The 22483-nt window shown below is 41.4% G+C and overlaps 1 protein-coding gene across 6 annotated transcripts in view; it reads right to left on the reverse strand.

The window, feature by feature from the left end:
• Positions 1-13716: 13716 nt before the first annotated feature.
• The window catches only part of ABTB3 (ankyrin repeat and BTB domain containing 3), a 162746-nt gene continuing 153979 nt past the window's right edge, over positions 13717-22483 (reverse strand). For all 6 annotated transcript variants that reach the window (XM_064702514.1, XM_064702512.1, XM_064702515.1 and 3 more), the window contains 4 exons: positions 21427-21508; positions 20414-20482; positions 17574-17687; positions 13717-15150 (listed from right to left, as the gene is read on the reverse strand). In XM_064702514.1, coding sequence (XP_064558584.1) covers positions 14941-15150; positions 17574-17687; positions 20414-20482; positions 21427-21508 — 475 coding nt within the window. In that variant the 3' untranslated portion in view covers positions 13717-14940. The remainder of the gene's footprint in view (positions 15151-17573; positions 17688-20413; positions 20483-21426; positions 21509-22483) is intronic.

Genomic DNA, 22483 nt, shown 5'->3' on the forward strand with positions numbered 1-22483 from the left:
AGAAAGAAAAGGAAGAAAGAAGTATTAAAAGTGACTTTGAAACACCAAAGGCAGACATCTAAGTCATCAAAGTTACCTTTTGATTTTCTGTTTGCATTCCCTGTGTGTTTCTGTGAAACACAGAGCACAAATAGTGGCAGGAAACCAAAGAAGTATCAGCTCTCAGTAGGGCAGCATCTCATCAAGGGAGATGACATGCCCTGTTTGCACACTGCTGCATAGCCTGGGGGGAAGAACTCTTGAACTGATAGCTAAGCAGAAAGTTAAGTTTTCAGGTGGTTAAAACAAGGCTGCTTTGGTTTTCTTTCATGCAGGATCTCCTGAAGGGGTTCTCTGGGAGACCACGGACCTCCTCACTTTGAAAAATAAAACATCCTTGTGCTAAGGCTTATTCTCCCAGATCTTACTTACTGCTCTTGGTAGTCTCTGTTTAACTTTATGGAATAAATGAGGTCTATGACTTATCTTTTTGCTACATCTAATAAGTGTGATCTCATGTGAATACATGTGAAAGACATTAAAACCTCACTGGGACACAGGAACAGCATTATCAGGAATGCAAGCCTGTGGAGCAGCTGCTTCCCCAAAATGTGTGCTGGAGAGTTTGGGAATGAGAATCCCATCATTCCTGCAACAGCTGCTCTCAGCTGGACACCTCAAAACACCCGAGGGCTTGCACCTCTCCACCACCATGGGAGCAATGGGGACATCAGGGCCAGTGTTTGTCTCAGAGGTGTCACACTTTTATTTCCTCCATGTCTAAGTGTGTTGCCCAGTGCTGTATGCTTCCAGAACTCGTTGTTACAGGAGGACACAACAACTTCTTACACAAGCCATTGGCCTGTAGACCCGGGGGGCTAATAAGCTCCAAGGAAGGTGGCCAGGCTGCAGGGTCGTGCTGGGAATGGTGGCCTTCCAGCCTGCAAGGATACGTGCACAGGTTCTCAGACACCCTCTGCTTTGCAGTTTTACATCTTCATAGCAAAGCTTAGAGACAGCCAGCCCACACGCTTATCCTGGAACATTTCCCATGAAAGACTTATTGGACAAAATAAAAGCCACTGAGGAAACGTTCATTAAAGTGTAAGGCTCTGTCAACATAGAAAAATTTAGCTGATACCATCACACACCTAGAAATGTATCTGTATAAACCATTATGCAGATTTGTGAAAAAAATTCGGAGTGGTTTGAATGTTACTTGTATGTAAGCAAACTGAGACACACAATGACTTTTACATTATGCTTCTGCAGCTGGTTCCATCAACAGATCAACATCAAGCACTTCTGGCAGTGCTTTAGCCTCAGGACTAAACCTGGCTCCTCTAGGTGAGCTCTGCTTTGTAGCAGGGCGGGTTCAGACATCACTGTCCATTTCTGCCCTGTGGGAGAGGCAGTGGGCAAGACTAATTGGCCCAGTGAACGTGTGCCACAGCCTTCAGTCTCTACAGAAGACTCAAGAACACAACTGGGAATGGAATGTAGAAAAAACATGGGTAAGTTTACAAAGAACCCAGAAGAATGGTGTGAACATTTCTGGCCGAACTTCCTTATTTTTCTCAGTGAAGCATTAACTCAAATGCCCATGAAAAAGGGTTTTATATTGTTTCAGTACCCACAGTTGGGAAAGGGAGACAAATCATTCCAGTTTGCTACAAGTGAAGGCATGCTTTGTTTTCTTCCAGACACTGGGGAGGCAGGCAAGGCAGGCCTACATCTCCTGTAGAATTTGGGTAACTGCAAGGTTCCCTATGAGCTGCTTTTCAAAGTGCGCTGCTGGACAGCCGAGTTTACAAAACCTAAAGGCACCTGAGAGAGCCACCACTGGTCTGGGCAGTCACCCAGCGTGGTGGGAGTGGTGTCTGACTCCCACAACTTATGTAAAAGACATGAAAGGTTGTCACCCTCTTTTGTCTCCTGAACTGACCTCTTCCTTAATAATCTGGAGAAAGATTCTAAATACAAAGAAAGAACTTGATTTCAAATCCACTAAAACATACAAGACAGAATACACTGGAAATTAATTTAAGGAGTAAAAACGTAAAACCAAAAATATTTTTAAAACCTGATTTTCACACTCACGCCAAGGTTAATCAAGTCCCGCTGTTTATACCTGACTTCCCTTTGAGATACCCATTTCCAACTTATTTGTATGCAGTATAATGCTGTATAATGGAGCAAGCTTCCAAACAAGCATTTCAGATCTTCCTGCATCCAAGCTCTGGCTATAATGCACTTGCAGACGCTTAATTTTAAGCATCATGGAGCTCCATTCCCAGGTCTGATGTGCCCATTTTGTGGCAGACCAGCACTCGGAGAAAGGTTTTTGGGAACCAACTCCATATCACTTCTTTACGTGCACAGCAAGCTGATAGCAGTGTATGTGGGAAAACAGCACCAGGACTTCCAGGTGTAAAACCCTGAACACATGTGCTTTCTGGGAGATGGTCCTTGGGAGAAGCCCAGTCCTGCTGCTGTCTGAAATACATCAAGAAACACCTTAAGGGGAGAAGAAACAAAAACACTCACAGCAGCCATTTCCTAGGCTAGAAAACAATGGAATTTTTATTGAACAGAGATGGCTCATAAACACACTCAAAGGAGTTCCACCTGCTGTTCAGCAATATTCATTGCTATCTGATAATAACCTATGGGAGCAGCTGTATAAAACAGGAATAAAATACCAAATTGCTATATTTATTAATAACTTTGCCTTCCCAATACAGAACCGTAAGTATTTCAAGTCTGAAAATAGACCACAATTGTTAGCATTTAAACCAAACCAATCATATATTTATGATAACAAATATACAAAAAAAGGCAGTCAATATATTAAACATTTAAATCAATAGCATACATTTCTCAGAGGTAAACATTGAGCAAACAAAGCCACTGAAGATGTTCAGGAATCAGGTAAAAGTTTCACGGTCAAGCTCCAAACACTGTAGCTTTTCTAAAGCCGTACTGGTATTACACTTTTATCTAGCCCCTACATTGAAAACTATGTAGCATGAACATTTGAAAATATAACATCGGCTATCCAGCAGGCAACTGGGAGTTCCTTAAGTCCTCCTTGTGTTTATATTGGAGCACCTGTGGAGACAGAGGGCAGTAGGAGTCAAGCATTTTGTTTTGCAACGCTGAGGTTTGAGTTCTGTTCTAGATGAGCACAAGAGGGTCCTCATACCAAACACAAATTCCAGCACTGATAAGAGAGTATTTGTCTGACAACCTGCATGAAGAATCAGCCTCGCAACTTGCATTAAACACAACGGGACTTGCACACCTGCCTATTTACTGAAAGCCTGTGCTATTTCTACTGCACAGAAAAAGTCTCCTTCAGTAGCTGATCTAATGCCTGAGGTTGAAAGCTTGGGGTACGTACATACGCTCAAAAATAATGTGATGAATCTACTATCGACAACTAATAAAAGTTTGTATTGCCATATTGCTCACAACATGAATGTACAATTTGCACAAAACATGGCTCTTCAACATGAATATTTTGCAAGCTACTATATATATATATATGTATATATAATATGTATAATTTCTTTTCTTAAAGAATTGTATGCTAGAGTGCATGCAAAGAATTTCAAAGCAGTAGCACGACAGGAGGGATCACTTGTTTACAGATTACTGAGACCATTCCATACAGAAACAGTGGGATATTAGATAACACACAGACAAGTAGGTAGATGTAGGTACACCCTGCTTCTTCAGGGACCTTCCCATGTGACACCTGAATCTCAGACCCCTTTGAAAGACCAAACAGGGCTCTGGAGGTGCTCACACTCTGACAATAAATCACTTCTGTTGGAGATGACAGCAAAGGAGGCACTTGTCCCTTAGCCAGGAGTAGAGGCAAGCAATCTTCTCCATAGCCAACATCTGTTCCAGATCCTGCTCCTGCATTTCTAAGCAGCGAGTGGTGAGCATCTATCCATCCAATGTTTTAGCTGGTCCCAAGCAGTCTCCTGCAACCTTTACAACTGGAAATCCAGGACTGAGAAGCCGGATCCCCTAAACAGCAGTGCACAGCACTGCCACCATTCTAGTCAGATATGTACAAGGAATGACACGTATCCTCTGCTTTAAAATTTACATAGAGTATATACAAATAAAGCTATTCTATCAAGGTGCAAGTTTATTATTCTCTGGTGTGTTCCAATGAAGATTTCTTAAAAAACTCTTCATACAGACCCACCAGGACAGTTTACACAAAGTTGAAATTTTGTCAAATTCATTATGTAGGCTTCCTTCTACAAACTCCTTAAGGAAACTCCTGTTACTTTCCCTTGGAGTTCTGACTATGCACAGGGCTGGATTTGATAGACTACAGCCATGTCTAATATAATTTCCTTGATTTTAATACATTTTAAACTCAGATGAAGTGGCAGCATGTGTTTTTTTTTTTTTTTTTCCCCAGGATGTCATCCATCTCTATGAAATGAGGCAGGACATGTAATTAGATGTCAGAGGGATTGTATTTAGTGTGCCCAGTCCAGCTTCCCTTGCTTTTCATGGGACTGTGGTGTGTGAAGCTGGCACAGTTTGGCCCTATGTGTATGTCTGGAAGTCCTTGGTGCTATTTTACACTGGCTGAGTCCTTGGTGCTATTTTACACTGGCTAATGACAGGCGATGCCCTCAAAAAAATAAAAATAAAAAAAAAAAAAACCAAATGCAATTTACTAAACAGTAAACATCAGCCTGATGCACTAAACAGATGGATATGGAATGCAACTTGTCTAAAATTAGAATGGTTGTTTTCTTAGGCAGGTCTAAATTCATAAAAATCTTTCCCATCCCACACAGGCCTCATTCTGCAGCATGTAAATATATGATACTTCTAATAAAAGTCATTGGGAATGCAAAGCCTGTGATCACGGAGCAGAAGGAAGACCTGCCCTCTCCCATTTCTCTTCAGCAAAAACCTCAAGTAACATAAGTACACGTTTATGATCCCTGATGAAGAAGAGGGGCTGTGTGCAATGACAGCAGGATTTGGCCTTCAGCCTTTATGGTGTACCAACCACAGCTGTGCAGATGACTGCATGGGAAATTACATCTGCTAGTGCATTAAAAAACCATACAGCCTTGCAGTAACTCCCATTAAAAATCCCCACTGACTTCAGGAGAGAGACAGAGCAAGAGAGCAGTCTTTAGCAAGTGCATGCTCTGCTCCTCTGGAGTTATGTTCCTCAAAAACCTTTCTGTAATACCATTTTCCTCCATTTTGTAAGCTGATTATATCAAGGCATTCACAGCAGAGGCTTTGCACGTGTCCTCTCAAGCTAAGGGGAGCCTTTCACACTAGAAACAAAGATCTCATTAGTCTTTTTTCTTTTTCAGAGTAATGCAATAATAAAAATCAACTTGCTGGTTTCACATGCTGCAGTGCCTTTATACAGCCTTAACAAAATAAGATTTTTGTTAAGGCTGTTACAATGCATTTGTCATCTAGCAATGACAAATGAATTGTAATCTCATTGGAGATTATAAAAGGATCAGCATCAGACAGACATTAAATGGTGTTTAAGATGACCTAAGGTGCACTTGGAGAAGATGCTGTGAGAGTACTTCAGCAATTAAAAAAAGGATTCAAAAGAAATTAAATACAAACATGCCCTTTAAAATAATGTTCAAGCTGTGGACACAGTGGACAAAGGCAAACAAAGCTGCCACCTCAAATTATGGCTGAGCTTCCCTATTTTTCATACATTCCCTTCTGCCTTGGTTCTGAGCACCCTCAGTTAGTCTCTCCAGTGGAGGGGCTTGTGCTGGATCATTAACAGCACAAACCAGGCAATTTTCAAAAGCATCTAACACACTCAAGAGAATGACATCTTTGAATAAGCTACAGATGTCTCTCTGTCCTTTTGAGAAAAAATATTTGGTTCCAGAAACATTTGTATTTCTTAGCTATAATCTTTCTCAATTGAAAAACATCTGCCATCCTATTGTCCACACTCTGACTCTGTTATTTTGTTTTTATCCACCGTAAATGGGTAAGCAAAGGGGAAGAAAGTTTCACCTGTGTTGGTAATTACAGATGACCTCAAACATGCATGTGAAACCACAAACCAGTATTTAAGCCACATCTGTGGGATGGAGGACAGGATCTCTGTGTTTGTTGATGATGGCTGTTGGGTTATATGATCTTTCATTTCCTTCTCAATAAAAAGTGAAATGAAACCTCCACATAAAACCCCAACAAAAGATGACAGCAAACAAAACCACTTTGCTAGAAAAAAAAGCCAAACCCAAATTCGTAACAACCATAACAAATGCAAAACAATGATAACCATTCCTGGGTTTGCATTACACAAATTAGGAGTCTGCCTAAAACCAGCAAAAAACCAAGATCAGCACAATGGTTCTGCACATCTTATTTCTGGCACATCCTTTCCTCTTGTTTTCACTTTTCTTTCCTAGCTTCCAGTTCCAAGAGATCTCAGGGACAGGTGGAAGTGGATGCGAAGAGGCAGAAAGGAAGCAAAGAGCTCTCCCACAGACAATGTTATTCTCTATTTATATATATATTTATATCTATATACAGAATGCTCACACCAGGATTTCCTAATTTAGGTGTTGCTTTCAGAAGTGGATCATTCTCCATTTAAAGATCAAGACTGTGCTTTCTAATTACAGATATGCATTTGGCCTGCAAAGACTTCAAAGGTGACACAGTATGAAGGAGAGATGGAAAACAGACCTAATACACAAACTAGAGAAATCAATGAAAAGGCTTCCAGCCATTTTAGTGGAGCAAATTTCATCATGCTTTCATGTTTTGGTTTGTGAATGACGTTATAGCAGAAACGTAACCTGTATTTTTTCATAGAACATTCATTTACAAACATGTTACGTTTTTAACATGTAAATTACTCCTTGAACCCTGTATCAAATATTTGTAAATGCTAAACTAGGTACAAAGTGAAACCCATTTGGGAAAATGGAGCAGAGGGAGGTTTAGCTGCACTAATGGATATTGCATTAATGCTTAGCGTCAAGGAAGGCTGACTGCCATTAACAAGAAATCTCATTACAAACATGATTTCACGCCTCATAACATAGTCCGTAGATCTATTTACTGTCCATCTCTCTTTCCTGAACATACACACAATGATAACTACAGACACAAAATCCAAAGCATTGCACATGCTTCATCTTCCCAATGAAAAAATAACCAAACCAACCAAAAAAACAAAACAAACAAAGAAACTCCAAAACCCCAAATCTCTCCCAAAACCAGCCAACCAACTCAACACCAAAAACAACAGAGAAACAAAATTCTCAGCATGGATGATTGGAATTGAATGTTTTACAATCTCACTTCTGCCATGAATGACTTAAGACACTTTCCAGACTTTGACCTAATGCAAAAAATGCTCTAAGGATAACTCATGTACAAATAGCATTACAAGAAGCTTTCAGAGGAGTGGGACTGAAAGACACTCTAGCAGCCCACCTGTTACTGGGGAGGGCAGGTTGAGAGAATGTGGTATTTCCTGTGGGCTTTTCTTTTCCTTCCTCTCTGTGGTAGATGGCAGAGCCAAGAGAGAGTGGGGAAGAAGAGCACTGATCCTAACTTGGGGCTGTAAACAGCAGAGATCCATTATTCAGCCTCACCCACAACACCAAAGAGATCGGTAGGAGGAATGTCCTGCATTGCAGAGAGTGGGATTTACTTATTTGGTGTCTGCATAATGCTCAGCACCTCTGCTTCCCACTGGCACAGCACCTATGGCTGCACAACAGCTGCAAGGCTTTTCTAGTACTAACTGGAACTTTGCCAGGAACATGAAGTCAAAAAGCTCTGAGATACATTCCTATAGTCCATGTATTCTTCAATGGAAAAACATAACTCATAACTGAAATAAGACTGCACATTTTACTGCAACCCCAAATGGCACAATTAGTCATTTGCTTAATAACTGCATGGCAAAAATCAGTTCCCAAGGTATTGAGCTGACTGGGTTAAGCAGGGTATTTGACCAAGAGACTGCTTGGATGCTGGGGAAGCAGCTTTCACTCTGATGAGGCTCCAGGGGCTTTCTGTGCCCCTTCCTACTTTCTGCCCCACAACCAGCACTGGGGCATAGGAGGCTTTTGACTGTGCTGAGGGGCAAATCCCAGCCTGCAGATGTGCTGTGAGCTCTTCAAAAGCTATGCAGAACAGAGAGAACCTGACTTTGGAAAGGCTCATCTGAAAGCCTCTCACGCAGTAAGCTACAGGATATTCAATTTATCCACTGCTGGAAAGGGGAAAGGGTAAGGCTGGACTCTCTTGAACCTGCAGCTTTAACAAGTCCAGATGTTTTGAAACATGTTAATCTGTCCCTGCCAGAATAAGGTTTTGGCCTTAATTAATTAAAATGACCTCCTAACACACTGGATTTTCCTAAAGTGGAAGTCTCTTTTTTTGTTTCTGAGCATCTCCCTTTTCTTTTGTGACTTATTGTAAACCATAAATGATTTTCTATTGGGTATTTCAGTGAGGCTTTTTCCTTGTCTTTGTTTGCTTTAGAAAGGCAGTAAGAAAGAAGATTACCTCTCACTGTGCCAGGCAAAGCCGAATAATGGAAGTTTTAATGATAACACAGCAGCAGAGATGAGGGGGAGTGGAAAGACCAAAGTTAACCAGCAGCAGCAGTGAAGATATTGGTAAGGACAAGTAAGTGCCATCGATTGCTGAACTCCATGGCCATATCTGAGCATGGGACCGAGCAAACCCTCTGTGTGAGCACTGAAGAGACGGGAGCCAGCTGGGCTGGTTGGGAATGCCAAGCAAGTGGTGGGAGAGGGGGCTGTTTCTCCTCTTCCTGCTCTCCTCTTCCCTTTGATTTCCTGGAAACTCTGAGTTGGGGAACAAATGAATTAGCCAGCAGTGGACACTATACCTCTGGAATCAGAGGCAAAGATCTAAGGTTATACATTCAAATTCTTTTACCTAATCCTCTTCCCTTACCAAGACCTCTTCATCACTGTGCCATCCAGCATGGACAGAAACCTGTACCTAAGTTAAGCATTCCCGCTCACACATCATCACTGCCTCTACAGGATGAAAGAACAAAACTGTCAGCCCAAAGAAAGGTGAAAAATGCCTCTCCAAAGGAAAAGGAAACTACAAAGTTGCTGTTCTGGTACAATCAAGAGGACAGATTTAGTCAACTAAACATGCAAAGCACAAGGTGTTTGTAGAATTTAACCTATCCAGCCAACACAACCTCTCTTGTAACTTGCTGCCATGTCTCCTGGGTGTTTTAGTGACAAGCAGTCCAAGCAAAGCACAAAACCCATCATCTAATGAGACCCTTGACTTTGAAGTGGTGAGATACCACATTTTAAGTCCCGTGCAGTCATCCAAGACAAACACACTCTAGGCCATTCATGGCTGTTCCATGCAAGAAGCCTTGAACAAAGCTGAAGGAATGACAGCTTAATGGCAACAAAAATAAATGGAATGCCCTCCTCCTACCCACACTGAGGTTGCTTCCCCAGCTCAAAGGCTCACTGAAGGCAGCTGACAAATTCCCATTAGTCTTTCTGCAGGTTTCCAGATTTTCCTTCTGCTTTGGGCAACACATGAATAATATTCTCAGCAGTGCTCTCACTGAAGTCATGGGGCATTGAGCCACAGCTGAAGACTTAGCTTTGCTGTTTTTTGCACTTGAAGGCCAGTTACAAATAGCAGATCAGGTGCAATTGTACTGAAATGATAACATGGTCAGAGTGGCCAGCCTCTGTTTTCACCCACTGAAGATAACAGGCCTTACCTCAAAATAAATAACAAGTTAAAAAATAGCATAATAATTTTGCTACAAACACATGGAAGTGCTGCAGGTTGGTTTGCTTATAGGCTGACATAGTAATGTTATAGTAATGTTCTCATCTATGGGGTTTCACATATTATCTGAGGGCTATTTCAAGGCTAACATCCTACAAACAAGTTTATTAAATTTTAGGCTAAATCCTAGGCAGTTCTTTTAATTCTTATAAATCTCAACACCTCTGTGCCAGATATAAAGCAACATCAGGCCCTTCATTTCTGTAAAGCACTTGCAGAGCCTCACATGAAAGACACTTTGTCAAACCAACTAACTTAAAGTCTTTGGCTTTAGGTAACTCTCATTCAGCAAAAAAACCCAAACAAACAAAACCAAAACAAAACACCAAAACCACAACCAAAACCAACCAACCAACCAAACAACCCCAAACCCAAGCTAGTGGCTTCAGAGGCAGCTTTAGTGAATGCAAGTTTCAGGTTGTCATCTTTCAGCTGTATTTTTAAGACAGAGCCAGCTCCTGAGGGACCCCAAATATGTGCAACTGACTTCAATTAGTTCTGCAGGATTCCAACTTCTCCCAGGATTTAATCCATAGATAGAAGCACTAGGAATGGTTGTTTTTTCTAGGATGGCCTAATCCTCATCTTTAGTATGTGAATGTGTTAACATTAAAAAACCCCACTTAAACAGGATCCTGCATGCCTGAATCCCCACAGACCTGGCAGCATTCCATGCCAGAACTGAAGCCTCCTCCGATTTTAGGCATGTACAGCTGGGAAGAAGAGATGTCCTTCTTTTTCATCACTGCAGCACCTCAGAGCAGTTTATTTCAGTGCAAACAGACCACTTCCCTTTTTATTTTTAACCTTCAAAGAGCAGTACATGTTGCTATGCCTTGAAACAAATCTAGAATTTCAGAAAGCCCCCAGCACATGACACAGTACAGCCCATCCAGGACTTGTGCAGTGTTTGGTACGAAGCCAGTGGATATTCAGCGGAAAAAGGCTCAGTGTCCACAGCAGCGTGTGGAGGATTCAGCAAGCAGCTCTCATTAGTGCCAATAGGAGCCTGGCTACTAAACCTTCACACCTTTTCAGAGATGTTTCCTCTGTCTTTTTTATGAATCCACTCCAGAGCTGGAACCAAGCAGGCAGAAGTTTTAGCTGGGGAAAAAGCAGTCTTAGCCATTAGAAAGCTGGCCCTGTTCCAGAACAGAGAGCATCTGGCCGCCAGCTGTGTTTAGATGACAGCAGGCCTAAGGAATAGATCAGGAGAAAATCAGAGAAACAAGTAGACAGTGCTGAAATGTGTAATGAAAGGAATGCCAGCCTTCCCCTGTGATGTCCAAAACCTTTGCCCTCCTACATTCCCCATCCTTTTGTCTTCCTAGCTCTTGAGCCAATTATTGGAAAATCAACTATTCAGGACAACACAGATACCACTTCTGAGCTTGGGAAGGAATCCAGCAGGGCTCTAGAGTAAAAAAACTGGGAAGTGTGGGAACTGGCAGCACGTGAAGCAAAGTGGGAATGTGAGGAAATTCTGGAAACGAAGGGACAACCATGAAGGGATATAAGGAAAGGTCTGCCAGGAGACAAGGACAGGATGCATGTAAATCCTCAAATATTACAGCAGTGGTTTAGCATAAAAATGACATATGGAAAGGCAACTTCACTCATTAGAGGCTGGAAAATTATGATTAAAAGAGAAAATCTTAAGTTTTTCTAAGGATGTTGTATGTCTTTCCATTTTACCAAAAGTGGAAGCAATATTTGGCCTCAAAACTTGTAAATTATTGTGACTCATACAAAGACGAAAAGAAGAGAAAGCTTTTTATTTTCTAAGATGATAACACCATGTCTGAAAAAAATGCTAATAAAATGCTCTGTTGGAAAGAGCCTTATCTGATAGGGATGGTATTCATGGGTACCCACTGAAACTCACACTGCTTTTTAGATTAAATTGACAAGAGCCCTTCCCCCCAGCCCCAGATTAATGGAATGAAGAATCCATGCATGAAGCCACATATAATAAAGGTTGGAGATTATGAAACAGGCTAGAAGACACGATCAGAATTGCAATTGATCTTGATGAAGTGGGGAAATTGCCCTGATTAGAGCAGAACAAATTTAATAAGGAGAAATTGAAAGTGTTATACTTTGAAAGGTGTAGTAAACAAATGCATAAATAAAGATGGAATTCCTGGGAAGGCAGCAGTGAATCCCTCAGGAATTATAAAACAGACTAGATCAAAGTCAGCCATGGGATGTTCTTGCAGAAAATATCTGGGGATATATTTTCTGACATGCTTTACATAAACCACCGCAACAGTTTCTCTGCTTTGCTTGCTAATGTATAAAACTCCTGCTGGAGTACGGAAATTTGGGGAAAATGGGAAGCCATGAGGGAAATGACAGCAAAATCAGAAAACACGAACAAAGGAACTAGGAAAGACTATACTAGTGATGCAAGGAGGATAATTCCTTTCATACACAGAATAACTTTGTAAAAAGATCTTGTAAGATCATCTGTTTTTCCTGTCAATCAGGGCTTGAAGGAAAAGTGGCTTGATTTGCAATGAAGAAATTCTGAAGTCTCTAAGGAAAACCTTCTGATTATGAGAGTGGTGAAGATCATGGATCTCTGTGACTGGATTTTTGAAGAGCCTGCAAACTGCACATTGTCTGGCATGGCTCAGCTGGACTTCACCCAGCCTCACATCAGGAGAGGCAGACTAAAATCACCATCTCCAAACTCTGGTTTGTGGATCCACAAAGGTTTGCTGGCTGCTTCCAGGAGAAATGAATGCTAGGTTTACACAGGCTGGCTTTTCTGCTGGCAAAAGTCCTGGGGACCACTGGGCAAAAAATAATTGAAAGTTATGACTCTTTTTTCTTAAGGTTTCCTTCAACTATACATCTGTGATGTTTGGATTACCAGCATTTTCAGGAGCAAAAGTTATTCTTGTATAAATCCTTAGCTGCAGTGCCTTCCTTAATCAGCTCAGGGTGCCCAAACAGGTGAGCACCCCATGTGCAGCCACCAAAGGCCCTGTTAACCCTTTTATTGCGGAAAGAAATCTAGTGAACTTTACCACAGACACCCTCAACTCAGAAGAAGGGCTAGCATGGAGTTACCAGTGTTTCCCTCCCATTTAATACAATTATTATTTTTTTAAAAACTGTGCTGTGTTAAACCATGAGGCCGCAGGGTGAGGCCTGCTCTTAGCCAGTTGTTTTTATCGTACAAGGATGGGTTTCCATGGATGAGAAGACACACCAAGCAACAACAAGTGCCTCTGTGTGTTGCTGTTGTATTAACTATGGTCTTGCTTCTCTAGGATCACAACATTTACTCAGAAGTAGCCACTACTTTCAAGTTCCAGACAACATCTTGTTTGAACATCTACTATGCAGAAAACAAGATCTAACTGACTGACATGCAGTATCTCTGCAACATTAGTGGCAGTTTAGACATTTTGTCATTTGTTGCAGAAACTGTAGAGGCTTTAGAAGACCAAGCACAAGGGATGATTTATACCTCAGAGTCATAAAACAGCTTCTTACTGTGTTGATAGCTAAAAACTGTGTTCTCTGAGCACATCAAAAGCTGGAACATGGAAGGGCACCTGATGTAGATGCTTCAACAAAAGAAAAAGAGGTTAACATGCAAACTTCTGAACTTCTTAGAATGGCACGCTAAAAATAAATATATTAATGTCATTTTGCCATGGAGAAGGCAACATCTTTGCCTGCTTCTTACTGTGGTTTTCAGAGAGGGCATCCAGAATGCTGTGGCACATAGCAGATTTGTCTTGCTAACAATATGCTGCAAAATAAACAAAGCTGACATCTGACATTTAAACCACACCCCCCCCCCCACCCTACCCAAGCCCTGCATTGTAGATTACCTATACATTCTCAGGATACAGTGAGAAATCATTCTACAGTACATATTTAATTATAATTTTAAAAAGTCTAACTCAGACACAATCTCTGGCCAGTAGGAAAATATCCACACATCACTAAATTAAAGATCTGTTGTTATCTCTTCACTGCAACAAACAGAAATCAGCATCTCGAGAAGGAGCTCCAGGGGTATCATATTGCAGCCAATCACACCAGATAAAAAAATAAGCTAATTTCACAAATGAAGTTTGACAAGAAGTAACATTGCATTTGTCTTGGCAAAACGAAGCACAAACAGAACATTTCACAGGTACAGTTACCATGCAAAGGCATGTTTGCTGAGTTTGTAATTGATTTCAACCCCAAATCACAAGTAGCATGCAGTTCTCCTGCCCCCACCAACTACTGTATTAGAGACAGTCTGGGTAATGTGCCTCTTTGGTGTAACCATAGCCTCTTAGGCAAGATTATACCACCCTAGGAAAGAACACAAGCAAAACTTGATCATATGTGTGTTTACACAATGTACATTTTACCATTTAAAAAAACCAAAACATGTTACATAGATTCTCAAACACAGCTCTGATGAAAATGAAATTTTAAGCTTAAGAAATAGGTTTTAAACTACAAGGCCACCCCATTATTTTTTATGAACAGTTTAAAAAGTTCCCACCCCTAAAAATCTTCCAGTATATTTCCTCAACTATAACAGTCTTACCCACTCTCTAATACAGCTGATCTTTGCTGGACAGCAATAACAGCTCTTACATTTCTTAAATGCACAAGATAATGGACTCTGGGATAGATATAGTTCTTAACTGTATAACACTGGAACAAATCTGACTTAAATGATTAATTGGTCAATTCAGGTGTTCCCCAGCACTACCCTTCAGGCAGGGACTACTGCTGCTCACTGATGTGAGTTCTGGCTTTTGTTGGCATCAAGCTCCATGAACAGGCTTGTGTTCAGAATGTGAGTACAAGGGCAATTCACTGGATACTCTGGTACCCAGCTTGCTCAAAACCAGGGAGGAACTTTGTTTTCTGTATTCTCTCATCCAGGTGGGGACACAGCCCCAGCGCAGCACCTTTGGCTGAAACAGAACTGTTGGGATGCGACGTTGAATTTTTTACATTTTCTTTTTTTGTAGTCATTTAAGCAACTGCAACAGGTTTGAGCAACTGCAACAGAAGACTTAGCTTGCAGGGTCTTTAATTAGAGGGTTATCATCTTCCTCAGCTTTACACAACGGAGCCCTTTGAAGAAGACAAATGAATTGACTGAATCCTTGTGGCCAACGTCCTCTGTAAGTCCTCTAGTACATTCTGACCAGATGTTTCTCCATTCTTGTCATACAGCAACTGTTTGAAAGCTTCGTTTTCAATGAGGACCATCATGTTCTTTAGAAAGTAGCCTTCACAATAGGCAGATAGTTCTGTGACGCCGAGGAACTACAAGAAGTGAAATTAGAGAAAGATAACTGTTCTGAAAAAACCCAGGCAGCAAATACAGTGCATAAGAGCTGCACACAAACAAATACTCAAGCTAAGCCTTTCAGACAGGCACAGTCTAAAATGTGCTTACTTACAGATATAAATGCATGGAGAGGAAGGAGTTAATAAAACAGTGTTTTATGCTGATGATTCTCATAATAATTCCATGTTAAAAGACCCTGGCTATTGGGGAAACAAAATTCCACAGGCTAAAGCTTTGCTCCCTTGGAAACTGATGGAAGTTTTACCACAGAGTTTACCAGACCCATGATTTCATGCTAGAAGTTACAGCCTAAAACTACAGGTTTGGGCAAACATTACAGACCACGTTTCAAGAATGGTGTCCTTAGCAAGGATGGGACATATGACTGCAGAAAGCTGTCGTGCAAAATTTCATGCTTTGAGAAGAAATGGAAATAATCAGCCATTGAAAAAAATCTCCCCAGGGCAGAGGTGGACTTCCCAGCATTGGACACTTTAAGATTCAGCTGGGCAGGGTGCAGGGCCATCTTGAATAGACTGTATTTTTGCAAAGAAAAGTTGGACCAGATGATCCTTGAAGTACCTTCAAGCTGGTATTCCACAATTCTATGATAGCAATTTTAAAAATGGAATGCCCATAGGAATATTAATGGTATCAGTACTCTTCAGCCAGCATTTATTTGTAAAGATGACCAAATTCACATTACAGAATCACAGGATATGCTGAGTTGGGAGGGACCCACAAGGATCACTGAGTCCAACTCCTGGGCCTGCACGGGACCATCCACCAAACTGTATCTGTCTCTCAGTCTTGATGACAAAGGCTGTGCTCCACTTGTCTCTGGGCCAACCTGCTCACACATCCCCCCTGGAAAGGTCAGGGAGGTCCTGCAGGTGCACATGAGCTTGCAAAGCAGCAAGGTCAAGAAAGGTATCCCCGACTATGGCTCTAACTAGATAATCTTTAAGGGTCCTTCCAACCCAACTAATTCCAGCAGTCAAAGACTGAGGCACAGCCAGGTTGGCTGTTGCTGCAGTGCCCTACTCACAGCACTGCCAACATGACTCTGGCTGTAAAACCCACTCAGGTACCCCATTTCCACTGCTTCCACTGGGAGGTCAAGCACAAGTAACTTGCAGGCTGGGGCTCTTACAGGCAAACCAGGAGATGGATTTAGCCACTGCGTTCGTTAAGTCCCAGCATGTAAGAAGTTTCTTCAATGAGGATGTAAATAACAGCCTCATTTCACAATTCAAAGAAAACATTATTTTAAAGCAAAATTATTAGTTTTGCTGACAGCAATACAAATTGAGAAGCTCACATATGAGTTACAAGACAAATCAAATATTTTTTAAATGATTCTTGCACTGTAATTTTTTTCCTCTTACATTAAATGGACCTATAGATACACCTCATTGCTTATTTTTATAGGTGGATCTTTGTGCTTTGTGCTATTTCAAACACTGATTGCATGTTATCTGTCCACGAAGACCCAGCATTACTATTCTCTGTAGGAAATACCTGATGATGGGAATGGAGGTCAGATCTCCAGGGGTTTGGAGCAATCTGCAGGATTACTCTGTTCAATCAAACCTCCATGTCACAATGCATCAGTTTTATCTTTTGTATAGACCATGCAAGTTAGAGAAAAAAATCTCTTAAGAAATGCTTGAAGAATATTTCACTGCACTTATTTGTGTACCATTTCCATCTTCCAAGTGAAAATCTAACTACTCCACATGAGGAGGGAAAAAACTGAAACTAATCAATGTGGTAACCACCTCCACCAATGCGTGAAAATAGGTTTTCTAGGACAAGAAATGCCATGCTTTTGTGTTTAATGACTTAGGCAACCTCAGAAGCTAAGTATATAATTTGATTCCAATAAGAAACTCTCCAAGACATAAAATTCTCATTATTATCCTTGCAGGGCTCTGAGCCATTGCACTTCCACAACATGGCATTTTTATATATTGATAAGGTGTCACCAGCATTGAGTGTATCACCCCACTGGGCTTCAGGGAGGAAGAAACAGGTAATGGAAATGGGAAAATGCACCTTGGAAGGTGAAAGTAGAGATGCCTACTTCACTTAGTGATTCCTGAAAAATCACCAGTTTGTGCTGCCATGAATAAGGGATAGATCTCCCACATAGTGGTACAGCTGAGAAGCTGCCACCTTGGACTTGGACTAACTAATTTTGGATTGTCACTATACCAGGTACCAATTAATCAGTCAGTCCCAGTAAATGAATGACAAATCTTAAACGCGCAACAGATGTACTAAGCATATGAGATATACACGCACACACACATATATATGTAACTACTTATTACAAAACTGACCTACAAGAATGACAGCAGACACACAACATGCAAGCATATGCAGTTATTTTTACCTTGGCATGATTATAAATATCCACACAGTTTTCTGTATTAATGCTTTTTGCACAAATGATCTCACAGTGTCGTTGTAAAGCTTCAAGCTGGAAAAATTTAGCAGCAGAGAGAAGCTAAAAAAAAAAACAAAAGGCATGGAAAAAATAGTCAAAAACTGCTGAGTGATACAGAATCAGAGCTTGCTTCTTTACTGTTTCATTATACTTTTTTCTCTGCCCCTTCTCCAGTTAGCATGAAAGTACTGACAAAAAGTCAGAATGAGAAGATTGCTTGGTTGTTTTAACCCTCTGCAGTCTCTTCTAAATCACACAATGGGAATCTATACACAGAGAGACCACCAAGGGCTGCTCAGGTCCACATGCTGACTTTGGAGTGGGACAAGGGGAAAAAGGAAACAGTACTTTGAAGAATATTTTGTCACTTTGCAAACTTGACTGCAATAGAAGACCTGCAAATACATCCCCAAAACCAAAGTTCTGGTTCAACTGTTCCCCAAGATCTTATTGAAACAGAGCACCTGGGCTGGATGTGAGGAAGTCAGCAGAAAGGTCAGGATCAAATGTACAGAGGAATGAATTCAAACCAAATGATGATGACTGTCCTGGGCAGTTTTAATCTAGAGAGACAATAAACTTCAAATCTGCCACCTCATCAGGCTCAAGGGAATGGAATCAGACCTCCATATGCTCCTTGTCCCAGCCTGTGAGCAGCTGTCAGGGGATGTCCAGGCCAGGAGCACTGAAACACTGAGGCCCATGTTATTCCAAGGAACGAGTGCACAGAGGTGGGAACCAGCTTTGTGAGGCAATGCCTAGCCAGCATCTGTGTGAGTGTCATGTGTCTGTCACTGTTCCACCACAGCGCTTCTGATACCAGCACTGACCTCCCTCTTCGGGCCTGCACCTCCCCTGTGGCTACACTGCCTACCCTGGCACTGCCTTGGCATCTCTGCATGCCTATGGGGTGAAAGTGCCTTGAATTTGGAATTCTTCAACTGATTTCAGAAATGTTAATATTTCCTCTATAGCCCTTTTTTTGTTCTTTTACAGAAAAATCATTTAATTTTCTGGCTTTCCACAGTAGGTCATTGTCTCTGACTCTCTGCTCTGCCTTAGAAAGCAGGTTGGAGCTCTTCATTGCTTGACACCTTGCTGTAACCCAGCCAGACCTTAGATCAAGCTGTTCACGTGTTTAAATAGCACTTACTCAGCTATTCAGGCTTTTACACAGCTCTTATAATTGGGACTCATAACAAAAAGCTAGCCTCTGCATCCCAAAGGGGCTCTCATGCTGCACTGGGGAACAAACAAACCCTGAAACTTCCATGACATTATTCTGAGTTCTCCTGTGCAGTCTGCTCAAGATCTATTTTAATCCCATAAATAAATCCAAGTGCTGGAAATCAGCAGTGCTGATGTGATAGCAGCCAGCTGGCCCCAATTATGAATTGCAGCAAAGATTTCTGTGGAGTATTTCTGGTGCTTCTTGTTATCATATGTGTAATAAGGCAAGTTACTAAATGCAGTTTTGAAAGATAAAGCCAAATCCTATTCCAGCTGCCTCTATGGCTCAAGCAGTCATGTGCTGGTTTGTAATTACTTTAAACTGAGAGGAACCATGGCCAGATCTGTTATCAAGAGATCAATCAATCAGTCATACATTCTGGAGTCTCAGAAGTTTTGAGATGTCACAAAAGTAGAGCAAGCTGCCAGCTGAAATGCAGCACAAGCTTTTTAACAACCTAGGTGATAACACACACATCTCTATAAAGCCACTGCACTGCCTAGTCTAAAATTCCCTATTTCAGAAAAGGTTAGAAATTAAGGAAATCTTTCAAAACTCTGAGAGAAACAGAGAATTAGGGAACTTTTCCTATACAGCTCAGGAAAATGATGTGGATGTGCTCACTTGAAAATACACTGCCTGCACTAGAGAGGGGTAATTTCAGTCCTCTGGCTGCCAGACTGTAGAGTTATAGGGACAGAACAATACAGGCAACAGCGACAGGACACGATGAAAAGGAAAGTAGCTGCACCAGGGGAAGTGAAGATTGGTTCTCCCCTGAGAGGGGAGAGAGGGTGGTCAGGCACTGAACAGGTTCCCCAGGGAAGTGCTCATGGCACCAAGCCTGCCAGAGCTCATGGCACACCTGCACAACACTCTGAGTGATGTGGTTTAGATTTACATGGCCCTGCAAGGAGCAGGGAGTTGGACTTGATGGTCCTTTATGGGTCTCTTCCAACTTGAGATATTCTGTGATCCTGGTGGCAGACACTGATGATTACCAGCTGTTTAAGTAGCTCTGAGTGCAAGTATTTACTGACCTGCACTCTTTTTGGCTGCCTGAAAACTCCCTGAATGACTATCAAGAATTTGTTCAATATATCTTAGTTCTGTATAGTTGGAGTGGTTTTGCTGACCATAGCCGACAGTGATGGCACACAGTATTCGGAAGGGGACTTTGAGAGTCAAATGTTTGAAATTGAACTGAACTGTGTCTCCAGTGGACTTCTCTCATGGTTAAAGCCCAGCACATGCCCAGGACCTCTCCCATGTGACAAACCAAATTGGATGTTTTTAATGCTGCTGAGATAGGGAGGATGGAACACTAAGTCCCTGGAAATTGGTTCCAGATTTTGGTAACACCAGCTTTGCCTCTAAGTAGGTATTTGCAAAGTGTCCCAGTCTCCTGCAGGACTGCAGAGAGCCTGGCCACTCCAGGTGAGGCACTGCTGGCTCTTACAGGAGTGCTCATGTCTTGCCCAATGGCCATGTGCCCTCAGGTGAATGGCACACAGATCAGTCAGCATCCCACTGCAATTAAATAAATGTCTCTTACCTCCATAATTTCATTGTTTTTAATCAGGAGTGACTCTGCACCACCATAATAAAGATACTGCATAACCAGCTGTAATAAAACAAAGGGAGTGTTTATAAAAACCAATCCAAGACATAGAAGAATAGGGGACAATGCAGGCAATTCCCAAGGCTCTCCTAACACCACCACGGATTTGTAGATAAAAATGGCTCAAGCCTCCTAATTTCAAAGATATACTTGGTTATTCTCTCACTTTGCAAAGTTCAGTGTTTCCTTCTCACAGGTAGTCTAATGTCTCAACCCTCACCCTCAAATTGTCTGGATTTCCTGGTAAGTTCGAAACAGTTTGCAGGAAAGTGATTAACTCATTTTGAATTTTCAGTGTATTTCCCAGTCTGTTAAGCACATCACTGATTCAGGCAAACACAGCATATACAATGGTGATTCCCTTACCCCTTCCCTGGCAAAGGCCGCCTTCATCCAGCTGTGTGTGGGCATGCATGGAAGATAAGAAAGAGGAGGAGGCTCTGCACTGAAATAGAAGCCAGCTAAGATCCCTCTGTGGGGAGCCCAGTTACTGTGGGCAGCTGGGATTTATGTGCAGCAGCAGCAGTTGATACATGGAGCTGCCTGAGCTCCAGCTCAAAGCAAGGGAAGCACATCCATGCTACAGGTACAGAGAGCAAGCTCTGCCTTTTCATGGCACTAAATTGATTGGAGAGCACTGCTAAGGAAGGGAATGAAGTGTGTCTCTTCCAAACCCGTCCATTAAACACAGAAAGAGCCAACTACAGAAATGCCTTATGCTGACAGGCAGTGCTTTGTGTGCAGAGCCCATGTCAGTGAAATGCTTGCTGCTGTATCTGCTGAGGCACATTTGTAATCAATAGAACTCTGCAGTGCTTGAACAGAGATGAAGCCTGTGCTTGTGAAACCACTGCTCTGGTGTATCAAATACATAGGTACTAATTTGGACAGGGCATGCATGGTGTTCCTCTTACAAGTTCCATTCAAATTCAACGTGGGGACTGTACCTGAAAGATGGGGTACTTCACATAGTTGATCTCAATACAAGTACTATCAGATGAGGGCTTGCTAGACAGCAATGCTTTAAACCTAAATAAAAAGGAGCAAAACTGAAATACCAGCCCAATTATCTCAGTGGAAAAATGCAGTAAAAACAGTACAGAAGTGCAATGGAATGACAGCATCAATTCTTGCAAAAACAGTATACTGAAATGAACCTTTTTGTCACCAAAAAGCATCCAGATTTAGACACTAACATAAAGTTCAAACCAAAAGGAAGAAGCTTCTCTCTGTAAGATTTCAATTAGAAATTTCTGAAAAATACATATAATATAAAATAGAGCAAAATGTACATCTGAAACTCAGATTCTGTAATGACACATATTAAAGAACCAAATTTTTTTTTCTTGAAGGCAACATGATCTTATATGAAGATCTGCAACATTTAAAACCTGAATGTTTTCCTTTTTTGAGGGCGATAGATTTTGGCTTATGTCCATTACACTGCTTTAAAAAAATCTTTTGGAGCAAAACAAAAAAAAGACATTGAGACTTTTAATGCTCCTATGCAATAATTGTGTGAGAAGAGGCATGAGAGAAACTGGATAGTTTACTGTTCTCTGATTATCGTAACCTGAAATTCAGACACAAGTTTCAGGACAAAAAGCTCACATATTTTTAGTTAATTATTGCAAACTTATGTGAGATATATACATATGTAACAATCTACTTCTCAAACTTAGGTATCCCCATTGATCAGAAGGTGAAAATGGGAAATGTGCTGCCAGAAACACCTGCCCTTGTACCTTCTCTCTTTGTTAATTCATCTGACCTTCCAGCAGTAGTTCAGAGCTCAGCTTATCTATCAAGACCAGCATTTGCTGGATGGTAACCTTTCCCTCATCATGACTGCGTCTTGTTAATTAAAATACAGATAACAATTTACTTGCTTTCACTAGTGTCCAACTCTATTATGAACACAATTTAGTAGGCTTAGAGCTGGAGTTTGGAATGTATTTGTACATTACTAAGGAGCTCTAAACACCAATATCCATTTCTTAGTTG

This window comes from Zonotrichia leucophrys, chromosome 1A (genome assembly GCF_028769735.1).
Source record: "Zonotrichia leucophrys gambelii isolate GWCS_2022_RI chromosome 1A, RI_Zleu_2.0, whole genome shotgun sequence".
NCBI classification, from domain to species: Eukaryota; Metazoa; Chordata; class Aves; order Passeriformes; family Passerellidae; genus Zonotrichia; species Zonotrichia leucophrys.